This window comes from Varanus komodoensis, unplaced genomic scaffold (genome assembly GCF_004798865.1).
Source record: "Varanus komodoensis strain SLA01 unplaced genomic scaffold, ASM479886v1 scaffold9, whole genome shotgun sequence".
NCBI classification, from domain to species: Eukaryota; Metazoa; Chordata; class Lepidosauria; order Squamata; family Varanidae; genus Varanus; species Varanus komodoensis.
In genome coordinates, this window is record NW_025336598.1 from 24,736,049 (window position 1) to 24,748,534 (window position 12,486).

Sequence of the window (12,486 nt, forward strand, 5' to 3'; positions counted from 1 at the left end):
GCGACGGATTCCCTCGCCCTTTGATTGGCTCACGCAGTTTTTCCTGGGATGGGCGGAGCGAGGGAGGGGCGGAGGGAGATTCTCGCGAGGCGGAGTTACCGAGAGGAGGCCGCGCACATTTTATTCTCACTGGTGTCCACCTGGGGCCGCTGTGGGGACGCGGGGAGCTTGGTTCGTCGGTTGGTTCCGGACGCTCGCGCGTTTGAACGGTTGCTGGGGCGACGCTGGGCGGAAGAAGCCGACGCTCCGCGCGCCATTTTCAAACCGTTCGCTAGGCCTATCTGGTCACTCTCTAGCCTGGGTTGTGGCAGAGGCAAGAGGAAGGTAGAGTAAGACCGCTCCCGTCTCCAGGACTCGGTGAGTGGTGGTCATGATGGAGACGGCCGGATGCAGTTAACGCTCCGTCTACGTAAGAGAGAGGCCGAGATTTGAGGCGGTGAAGCCCCGTTTCCATGGTGATGGCGATGACGGTAGAGTAATGACGTCATTCCGAAGGACGTCGCACTTGCCTGTCGGGCTTCCTGGGCCTTGTGAACCGGTCGCGTCCGGGAGGCTACTGTCTTGGCGAGGCATCGGTGCCTTCGCCTGCTGCTGTCCCGCAGTGCGCTGAGTTTGGTTTCGTTCTCTTGCTATTGTGTCCAGGCCTACCCCCATAGCTTTCGCTTTGTCGCCTAAGGTACCACTCCCCTCATTTAAACCCCTTTCCCATTCCAAGCCGCCTTCAGGTATTTCTGCCGCCTCCACAAGCAATTCATCTGCCAGCCTTGCCCTTTCTTTTCTTCTCTACCCTAGCGCAGTTTAACGAAAGGCCCTGTTTCACATAGTAAAACGTGGTGAGCCAGCTCTAGAGCATTTGTCCTCTTTTGCTCATTCTTCTGAAGGAATTCTTCGACTTTAGCTTTCCCCATGCTATACCACCTATCCCATTCTTATTACAGTGTTCAAAAGATACTAATTTTTCAAGTTTTAAAGAAGTGGTTTTAGCAAGTCTCGTTACAGGGGCAATTACTGTTGCTATGCATACCTATCAGGTTTGGTTTGCTTTGAACGCTTTCTTTACTCCATGAACTTAAGTGTGGTATACATTGTGTGCATCCTCTCAAGTTCTATCTTCACAGCAACTTGGTGAGGAAGTTTAATTTGAGGCAGTGTGGCTGGTCCAAAGTCTCCCGGTAAGCAAACAGAGTGATAGAAATCTAAGATGAGTCTACTCAGTTGACCTTATGGTAACTATTTTTGGAATATTTGTGGACTGTGCTTGCTTAACATATGCACTCTCCCAGTCTTACATGCAAAAGTTGCTAGTGTATAATGAGTTTGTACTTAAGAGGAGCTTATGTTTTTCTTTCTGCCTCTGATATGATGCCTGGCTATACCTTATTTAGGAACTTGGTCTGGTCAGGTGCTTGGAACCTATCTTTCAAGTAGCTTCAAGCTTGCAGCTACCTCTGCCCCTATCATGTCTTCCTAGGTAAAAAAAATGTGCCTGAGATGCCAGAATACCACACTAAACTCTGCCATGCCTTATCCAAGTGCTAGAGAGCAAGGGACTTGTTCTTGCATGTATATATTAAGTTGCATACCCATGTATATGTTTTTAAATTATCTACAGATCTCCATTTTTAGCTGAAACCCCCACCAAATATCTTCATAATGAGTACAGCTGCAGAGCGAAAGTTCATTAATCTAAGGAAGCGGTTGGATCAGCTTGGATACCGACAACCACTGGGAGTGGAGAGTTTACCTTTGGTGGAAAAGCTTTTTAGGTATTGAGAAAACAGTGAATAGAAAAAAATCATGAGTACAGTTAGAATATATGACACTGATGCAAAACTGGTCTTGTGGAACATTCTGATATTTTATTAACATCATGACTGGTCTGGGGTTAGTGCAAATATTTGCACTCTAAGCTATGCTGTTAAAAGCCTGTCTAAAACAAATTCAGTGGTTTAGAATGCAGGGTTGTGTGCCATGCTTAGAAAAACTCTAATATTCTAGAACTCTACAAATGCAAATATTTCTGTGACAGAAAGAAATCTAGGAGAATATTCTACTCATATGAAATTTGAGGTAACGAATCAACCAGGGCAAGAGTTTATACATTATTCCTGTTATCTATATTATGCTTTACTATGGAAAAATAGATTTTGAGCATTCATAAATGAGGTCTTGCAACATTAATCTTGGAAAAGGAAGGATGCTGTCTGCCCAACCCCTTCCCACCAAGGTTTCCCACCCTTGAAAGATTTATGTTTAAGATTTCAGTCTATGCATAATAATCTTCAAAATGCAGGCAAACATTTCATTTATATCTGAGTTTTCTACCAGAAATGACCCTTAAGGAAGTTAGATGGTTTAAATTTAGTTTCTAGCATTTGAGAGGCATCTTCCCAAAAAAATACTTCAGTCTAAGAACACTGGTTTTCAAATTTACTTCCCTTAGGGTTCCGTCATTATGTTGACTTGATTGGGAGAACAAGCTTTGTTTATCTGCTGTGACCATTGAGTGTACATTCAGTTCACATTGGAAGGTTTGCATAGAAAGTAACCCTTATAACAAATTCGCCTTTGAAGTTGCATATTCTCAGGAACCTGCCTTTAGGGAAAGTTGTTCTTCCTTATTGTTCTTCTCACTGAAGACGCTCAAACTGAGAACTTAATCTGAAAATTCTGGGCCATGCCTCCACAAAACTGCTTGCCAGCTTATTAGGAAACCTAACCCTAGTAATGATTTATCCTCATCATGACTTTAGCTCAGGAAAATATGAGCTAGTCTCGAGGTAGGTGTGTGATGTTCTTCTGCCTAGAATTTGATATGTAGGGCAGTCACCTTTCCATGCATAAATAACTTAAAGGAGAGAGCTCAGTAGGGTCTGAAGTGATTGTAGTGATTATGATTACTTAAAAAACCAAGCAGAATCTGCTGTGCTCTGGTCTGTAGTGATTGAAGCAGAGCATTCAGGGTGTGCATTAGTCCATTACAGAACTTATCCCTAATTTGCTGTCCTTGGATTTCAGTGATCTTGTTCATACAACTGAGAGCCTCCGGAGTGCAAAGTTATCTGCTGGAAAAATTGAAAAAGAATATAGTAACTTTGATGTTGTTTTGGAACCTTATCGAGAAGAAAATGCTAGGCTCACCCGTGAAAATAATGAACTACATTTAGAAGTTCTGAAACTGAAAGAGCAATTGGAACAGCGGGTTAAAGGTAATATGAAAAATGTTAATGCTTTGTTGTCTGATCACACCAATCTTATCTCTGACATTACACTTAAGTCCAGGGATCAGCAGTGTTTACCTTTGCCCTCTTCCCAGGTTCCAAGCTCATGAGGAAAAGGGCAGCTGGTGGCACTTCAGTTTGTTGTGTGCAGTTCTGAAGTTTCTTGTCATGAGAAAGAGAATGAAAGAACAATCTCAGTGTTTTATACGTAGATATCAAGCACACATTTAGTGGCCAACTCAACATGGAAAGCTCAGTCTTCCTCTTCTGAAAAGGCCAGAATGTCACTGAAATTTTTTGGCAAAGTGGGCAGACCCTGAAGTAGCCCTAGTATTCTAGAGACAATTTGTTTTCACCTGGCATATGGCAATTTGCAGCTTTACAACACCAATTTATGCTTAACATTAACCATGGACAACATCAGTACTGCAATTGTACTCCTATTCAATCAGTTGTGCAAATGGGACTCGCATTTCACACAATAGAAAACCAGTGGTTTTAAAAGCAACCCCAAAAAGAAGTGGACATACTTGTTTATGGATTGGAATCAATCAGCAGAATTTCCTTCTGCCCCTTTCTGGCAACAGGTGTTTCTGTTAGTTTTCGGCTGGTTTTAGAGCAGCTGGTACTCTGTTGTGGAACTGGTCCTGCAGGCAGGCTGGGATACTGCTCCATGTATTCAAACTGCTTATTGTACTTTGTTCAAATACAAACTGTTGTACTGTTCAGTATATTGATATATGTTTTCTCATGTGATAGAATTTTGCAATTTGAAGAGTTTATTTTTGTTTTAAAAATAAAATTGTTATCACTCATGTCTTTATTTTTGTATTATATTTTCTGTTTTCTTTAAATGACTTACTATGATCTGAGAAGTTGGAAACACTAGTAATAATTTTATTATGGAGCAATTCTGTAGCCTCTAAACAATATCTGAGGGGTCATAACATATGATGGAGCAGCACCTGGAATGGTCGTTTCTGCTGGCTCTGAGAAAAAACTGGACTTCTGACTCCTAGCTCCAAGGTCAGAGTGCTATCTCCAGACATACAGCTCAGAATCATCAAAGCATTTTGGTGGGTGGACAGGAAAGAAAACTGGAAAAGGATGGACATAAGCTATCCTGAAGTCTCTTCTGCTTCTTTCTCTTATCCTCCAAAATGCTCAACAGACAAAATGCAGGCAGGAGGATGGGGGAGGCAAATACTGCTTTCTCCTTTATAAACAGTTATGAGTCTCCAAGTTCAGGGGCATTCAAGCATTGAGGGAGCAATAGGATTGTGCTTTTAAAGACCTAATTGAATGCAAATTTGCATACGGATTATGGGAATGAAACCAGTACTCCTACTAATTGGTGCCCGAAAATAAAAATGGTTTAGCTTCCCCATCATGCTTGTCCAACAATCTCTGAACCAGATCTTAAACTGTAATAAGAAATGTTAAACCAGAGGAGTTACAGTTTTCTAAAGAGAAAGAACAGAAAAATAATTTACTTATTCATTAGGCTGTCCCAAATGGTATTTCACTGGAATATGCTTAGCAAAACATTGGTCTCAGTTTGTATTGTGTGTATGTATGTGTGTGTTTCAGCCACATCACTTTAAACTGATGAGTGATTAGCATACAATGATTCTGGTGGTTGTGGGAACAGGTACTGAGTTGCATTTCAAAGAAAGAAGCAGCTGAAAGGCAAGTGGAGGCATCCAGTGTATGTATGTTTGTACTTCTGCGCAGAATGAAATGCCGTTTGAACTGGTCCTTATTCCTGTCATTGTATAGTCAAAATAGAAATGAATACTGTTGAATGTCTCTTTTTCTTACTTAAAGATTTGAAAGTTACACTGAGGAAACTTGAACATGAAAATGCAGATATGAAGTTTCTGAATAACCAATATATACATAAAATTAGATCATTAGACAAGGAAAATAAAGCCAAAACTGAAAAGATCCAACAGCTCCAGGAGAAAAATCTGCAAGCAGTGGTTCAGACACCAGGTACAGCATCTGATTATGTGATCATTTCTAACCTGCTACCTGTTTGCTTACTAGATTCTGCACCCACATACTGAGGATTAATAATTGAGTTTATTTTTTTTAAGAAAAGTAGAGAATTAAAAGTTCAGTAAATACGTTAGTTACTATTGCAAAGAGAGTACTTTACATATGTATCCCTTTTCAGTTTTTTTCAGCCAAAGCTGATGTGAAAACCTGCCACAATGATACGAGTTCTGTGTGAATAATAGAACAGTGTTACCTACAAAGAATTAAAAGATTGGGACACATAATTTGTCAGTATTTTATAAGTAGTAAAGGTTTGCCTTTGTGCTCTCAGACAAAGGCACGTCCAGGCTTTCACTAGCTTTAGCCATTTTGTATACAGTTCCTAGGCACTGAATATTCTACTAATGTAAATTTTCTTTCTTTTTTTTTAAGAATTCCACTGAGTTCAGGGGGATTTATTCTTGAGTACATGTTTTTAATATTAAAGTGACAGGTTATTTTAAAAGAAATGCAAGGACATATGAAATACTAAGTACATATTAACACTATTTTATGTATACAATCATTCTTATTTCCACACCAGTATGATAAAATTGATTCATATTCTCGATTATACATCATTTTAATGTTTTATATCAATGTAGCACACACAATTGACACAATTTCATGATTTTCACTAAATATATTATTTAATTTGTTATTCACATAATTAGTCATCAATGACATGGCGTATATGCTCTCAATGAATAAAAGGTTCATTTCAGAAAATTCATAAAAACCTGTAATTCATTATTTTTGAGAACATGTTATGCTCCATTTGATATTGAAGTTACATATAGTTATCTCTTTAGGTGGTAGGAAAAGAAATATTCCATTCAGGAGACAACGTATGCAGATTGATCAACCAGTACCTCCATCAGGAATTGGTGCCTATCCAGTTCCTCAGCCTGATGATCCATATATTGCCGATCTTCTGCAGGTGGCAGACAACAGGTGATTGTGTCTTAAAATTTTGAAATACTGGTTATGCTACTTTAACGTATTATACATTTGAAATAGTCTCCAGCCTTTACTGTTTTTCCTTTTACAGATATGAATTGTTTACTACTAATTGTTTGTAAAGTGCTATTTATGTTTTTCTGTGTGAGGGTGACAGGCAGCTCAATCCTACAGAGGTTTAGAAGAGTTTGGTAGAAGAACTGGCCTCTGGTGGCAGAACTGTTTCTGTGACTGCAAAATTCTGTAGTTTCTGTGACTCCCTCTTGAATTTTATTCTTAAAAAATAGAGGAGCCTGTAACATTGTTATGAGAGCTTCAGATACTAGTTGTTATAGAAATGTGATACACTTCTAAGACCAAGATAATTATTGTATATTGTCAATCGTATAACAATGGATTAAGGATATATTCCTTTTGAGAGCAGGCATTCAGTGCAGAGTCACCTCTCCTTTCTCCCTCTCAGCATTTTCACTAGAACGGCCTTTTTAAAAATATCCTGGCCATCCCAGTTTCTTCCCCTCCTTGCCCTCAGAATGCCCCTCTTTTTGGTTGATTCTCCAAACTTGTAGAGCAGTCAGCATGGTTCTTTTTGTGTTGATTATATGGGAAGGGATCCAGTTCCCATCTCTGTGTTCAGATTACTGTCTCCACCTTCAGAGCTGGAAATCCAAAGAACTGCATGGCTCCTCAAGCACTATCTAGGGGTTATAGGACTGTTTCATAAAACTATTAATTTGTTTTAATTTATATTTTTACTGAATGTTAAATTAGGAAGTTAAGTGGATTTTACTAGATATTTAGGTGTATGGTACTGTGTATTTTTTTATACTTGATTTATGAGTAGAAAGCATTCTACTGGTTTTATTTCATTTCCATATCCTTCCAAATGCATGAAAGCAACTTACTGACTTTTAGTAATCTCAAATGGCTATCAAACAAATAATGAGAAAATTTTCTGTAGAAAATATTTTATTGAGTGTAGAATTTCTGAATGAATTATTCAAATAAAATATTTCAGAATTCATGAACTGCAGTTAGAAGTGGCTGACTTGCAGGAAAAGCTAGAAATAGCTGAACGTGGAATGAAAAATTACAGCAAACAGGTAAACTAATATTTCAAAGAATGCTACTGTAGTCTGTATTTGTGTTTTGTATTGTTGGAGATGTGTTAATAGCAACATACTTTGTTTGGAAAATTATGGAACTTGGCATTCTGGATCTCTCTACCACAGCTTACCTCAGTATAGTGCCACATAAAAAGAGAGGCAGGAATTAAGATTCTGCCTTGTTATCAGTGAAATTCTTTCTCACTTCATTGCTCTTCTCTGATACTTGGCTGGGCTTGTATGTTGCTTATATACTTGCAGGGCCCTTAGAAGATTATATAATAATGGAAGCATTGAAGTATTTCATACTTTCTCCTCTCCAAACACCAGCCCCATGTCTTCCTTTGCTAAATGCAAAAGTCATGAGCCAAAGTGTTAGCATTGGCACTAAAGAATTTTTAAAAATAATAATTTTGTCTTAAAGGTTGAACTGCGAGACAGTGAGATTGAACGTTTAGCACTAGCAATGAATGGTGGTCGGTCTCATGAAGCCATATCTCTGGAAGCCAAAAGCAGAAGTAATGAAAAAATAATTGCTCACTTAAATTTGCAGGTAACATGCTTTAGTCTCTTTCAGTTTGTAGGCTCAGAAAACTTGGAGAGTTTCCTTAGCCCCTGAAACAACTTGAGTGAAGTGCTACAGGTCCAAAATATTTTGAATAAATGCTATGATCCAGAGTAGTTATTTCATTTGTGAAATAACTGTTGGCAGTGCTCTGACTTGACTTGTAGTTTTTGTTTTTGCAGTGGCTGAAGAGGCAAGCTACTTTATTATAAACTGAATTACATACATTGCAGTTGGAGCTGCTTTAACAAAAATAGCAAGAATGCTTTTATTGCATATCCAGACCTCTTCTGTGCATCTAAACTTCATGCCCACTCATATGTTTTTCCTTTTCATGCTTGCTTCCTTGCTGCAAATTAACAAAACATTAGTAATATTAATGAAAAGTGTTAGTGTTGCTCTTAAATTCATAGCTTCTTCAAAGTTTTGGGAACTAACTGTATGACTTATGGCTTAAAGCAATTTATGTATAACATTAGCTCTTTGGCACTCATAGTTTTCATGCATTAATTAGAACAGAAAATACTGTAATTGTTAATAATGGAGTGTTCCTTGAGTACTAATGAGTAAGCACCATTCAGATGTAAATCAACTTTTACTGATTTATTAACCTGAAACATTTTTGTGTGGTTTTAATATCTATTTTAGGTTGAATTCCTGCAGCAGACCAACAAAGAGCTTGAAATGCGCATACAGGATCTTCTGGACAGTAGACAAAATGTGACTAGTGAGGTCGTTCAATTAAGTAATAAGAATGAAGAACTGTGCCAAGAATTGAGTGAAATAGATCACTTGGCCCAACAGTTGGAAAGGCACAAAGAAATTGTACTTGAAACTGCAGATAAAGAAATTGGAGAAGCTAAGGTAAGAGAATTTGGTAGCTTGATAGAACATCAAGAACATTTTCTACCTGCCTGTGAAAATGAGTTAAAACTGTTTTGAGGACATTTTCTCTTATATCTTAAATTTCATGAAGTATGTGGAAGATTTGTTTTAATCACATTGCTGAAGTGCAGTTACTCATTAATATATGGCCAAATTTTTGTGTAACCTTATTATATATAAATACACATTTTAGTACTTGGGTTTTCATAGTTTGTTGTGTATTAAAATATTTGCAACTTTATAGTGATAGCTGGTCTGTTCATTAGTTCAAGAAATTCTGGAACTGAGTAACATTTTATGGGATTTCCTATCTCCTACTGCCTCCTATGAGGAATCTGCTTCTTCACTGGACAGTTATCTATGAGGTCTCTGATTTATAGCAAATTCTTGTATTTCTGGGTCCAAGGAACTCTTTGCCACTATAACTCAGGGTTCCAGAAGGTGATCCTTTCTGCTGCCACCAGTTCTCTCTAAATACTTGAGAATCTCCTAGCAGCTAATATAAACCCCTTGGGTATAAGACAGGTACCAACACCAGAGACAAGTTGAAAAGAGAAACAGTACATTTAATAAAAGGTTATTTGTGGAGAGGCCAGGGAAGTTTGAAAGACTACTTACTGACACTTCTTTAGGATGCAATAGACACTGTTGCTATTGCAAACCCTTAAAAACTTCTTTTATCTCGGGCCAAATTCATTTAACCTCTATTCCATTCAAATACTCTTACAATCAGGTTCAAGCATTGAGGTACACCTTTCTTTTGACACCCAAGCTCCTCCAGTTGCATTACTGGATGCTTGGTCAGTTGATCTGAATTTTAACTGCCTGTTTGTATAATTGCTCTGGCAAGATTTTTAGGGCCACTTGTTGGCATAACACACCCAACTCTTTGCTAATCCTGATGTTCACCACCCATCTATGGTTGTCCACAGAGAAAGAATAGCCATTCCTTTTCTTGTTAGGTTCTTCTGAATCACTGCACACCAACCAGCACAAACTAATCTGGAATTATCTCCTCTCATCTGTCTATCTTAACTGTCATTTCCCACTGCTCCCCAACCAATCAGACTAGGACCTGACCCCATCTCAGAATATTTGAAGTGATGTCTCTCCATTTTCAAAATGTTCCTCAGCAACTGCTAGAGGAACATTTTGTTTGCCTTTACCAAAGAAAAACGAAACTTAAGTCTACTACTCATTTATGTTATTGCTTAGAGAAGACACATAGCAGATGTACATTTTCTTGTTTTTTCTTTATAAATTATGTGAATCAAAGGTTTAAACAATTTTCAGCTATAATATTAGGTCCCTCATTGGGCTTTATATGTTTCACATGCGTACATATTAAAATGTAATATAGAAAAAATAATTTGTGTTATGTTCACCTTGTATCATGACTTCTTTATAGATATCCTTATTTTTTTTAAAAAAATACTGTTTATTATTTATAGGAAGAAATAAAGAAAAAATACAGTGAAATCCAAGATCGTGAAGAGACTATAGCAAGGCTTAAATCAGTTAGTATCACTGCTTCTTAAATGAATCTAGTTTTTGTTAAAGAACTTGGCTATTACAAAGACAGTTGTATCTTAATAGCAGTACTACTTGTTGATACTAATCTCTGTTGTAGCAGATTTTTAATGCATAAATATAGCACATGAAAGATAGCACATGAACTACTCAAACTCTTTATTTCAAAGTAGTACAAATAGAATCAGCACATACCACAGCTGAGGGTACAGTTAAAACCCCCTTGATAGCTTGCTCTTAGTGGTACATGGGTGATGATGTCCTGGTTTCAGTGATCCATTCTCTAGTCACACCCCATCCCTGCTACTTATTTTATTCCTCCTGATACATTTTGAAGTTGTGCTTTTAATATAGCCTCTCTTTTGTACTATTGAATTGCTACTGCTGTTTTTAATAATTAGTTTTTAATTGATAATATGATTCTTCCTATAATTTATTTTGAATATCTCTGAGAGCTTTGGCTACAGAATGGGTCATAAATGAATTACATACATATATAAAAACTCAAATTGCAAGTTGTCTTGATTAAAAGAAGGAGTGTGTTTGTGGATCCTCTGCTAAGGAACATTATTGTTTTTACATTGCTTGGACATGGTTTATGAGAAATAGTGAATAGGGTCACATGCAATCCATCATGGGTAATTAGCCACTGTGGATTGTCTTATATGAACCTGGACTGCTTCAGGCAATGTTGGTTGTTTTCCCTTCACAAGTCACTCTGACAAATTTGTTTTACTAGTTCTAGAAACCATGATGGGTCATTGTGTTGTCTGAACCCATGCAACTTGACACCATCATGGGTTGTGGGAAGCAAGAGCAGCAAAGCCCTTGCTGCTCCTGCCAAATGTGCCCAAGGCACCACCAGTAGCATTCATTCCACCAAGTGCCCAAGAGGTAGAACTGTCACTGGCTTTTTCTCCCTAGTTCTGAGCATGTGCCCTTCCCCCCCTCTTTCTTTTTTGGAGGGGGAGGGGTTGCCACAACCATTTCCCCTTTTTCTGGTGAAATCATTTTTCATGATCTCTGATGTCACAGCCCCTGCAAAATGCTCAAACAGTATATCAGCGATTTGGTGCTACCTTTAGATGCGTCTCTGCGTGTGTCTGAAATATGTGCATATGTTCCTGTTAAATTTTCCTTTTAATTGACAGTATTTCAGAACTGTGCAACCCTATCCAAAACGTAAAGCCTTGCCTGTTCATTGTCTTGCTTGGTACCTGCTGTCAAAACAGCCAACATCAGTGAATGTAAACAAAGGTAGGCTTCAAATATGTTACTTTGCTTTCACTTTACAACTGTCAAACTGCAAGCTGTCAAGCACAAAGACACACTACAAAAAGACCTTTTCTTGCTGCCAAGGGGGATGATCAACTTGCCACGTTCTTTCATGACATCCTCTAGGTTTTAAAAACCATGTTTAGCCTTGTGAAAAAAATCCTCTTTTTAAAGAAACTTATAACATTTACACCTGTCAAAAGTAACAGCCCCTGCAAATAGGATGGATTATTTTTTTTCCATATTGCCAAGCATTCAGAAGCTCAGGAAAAGGTGGAGGACCCTGACAATGGTCTGGTCCAAACTTAATACCTAACGGATGTCATTTGGAAGATCATCTTGCAGCTTTGCTTTTCTTTTGACAGCTACCAAATGATAGCAAAGTAACTTATTTAAAGCCTGGCTTTGTCAGTGTCCATGACTGTTGCCTAGTTTTGTAGTAGGTGCTTATCAGGACACTGACCAAATAAAGCTTCAAGTTTGGGGTAGTTGGTGTTGTGTGCTTGGACAACTCTGAAATATTAACTCTTTTTTTAATTTAATGACAGCATTTGGTACCAAAAGAAGAAAAGAAGGTGACAAACCAGTCATAACTGCTTTGATGTGTTGTTTGGGTACTTCGGAGGGGCTTTCATTGACTGTTTCATCATAGCTTGCAAAAGCAATCTTTAAAAAATGGGGGAAACTGTAGTGACCACAAAAAGGGTCACCATCAGAATGGAGAGAAGAGACAAGAAGGGTTCTATCATTGTGTTCCCTAAGATACTTGTAGGAGGCCCAAGTGGCAAGGAGGGCAGGGGTCAAGCCATAATGAACCATATCATCATGGAACAACAACAGAGTGGGTTTCTGTGTCATGTGAACTCACCTGGATTTGATGTAGACAGACACATACCATACAACT

The 12,486-nt window shown here is 38.2% G+C and overlaps 1 protein-coding gene across 1 annotated transcript in view; it reads left to right on the forward strand.

The window, feature by feature from the left end:
* Positions 1 to 366: 366 nt before the first annotated feature.
* The window catches only part of CEP135 (centrosomal protein 135), a 38,054-nt gene continuing 25,934 nt past the window's right edge, over positions 367 to 12,486 (forward strand). The window contains exons 1-9 of the mRNA XM_044418417.1: positions 367 to 676; positions 1,613 to 1,766; positions 3,019 to 3,209; positions 5,049 to 5,216; positions 6,074 to 6,215; positions 7,240 to 7,324; positions 7,752 to 7,880; positions 8,541 to 8,756; positions 10,229 to 10,294. Of these exons, the coding sequence (XP_044274352.1) occupies positions 1,654 to 1,766; positions 3,019 to 3,209; positions 5,049 to 5,216; positions 6,074 to 6,215; positions 7,240 to 7,324; positions 7,752 to 7,880; positions 8,541 to 8,756; positions 10,229 to 10,294 (1,110 nt within the window). The 5' untranslated portion in view covers positions 367 to 676; positions 1,613 to 1,653. The remainder of the gene's footprint in view (positions 677 to 1,612; positions 1,767 to 3,018; positions 3,210 to 5,048; positions 5,217 to 6,073; positions 6,216 to 7,239; positions 7,325 to 7,751; positions 7,881 to 8,540; positions 8,757 to 10,228; positions 10,295 to 12,486) is intronic.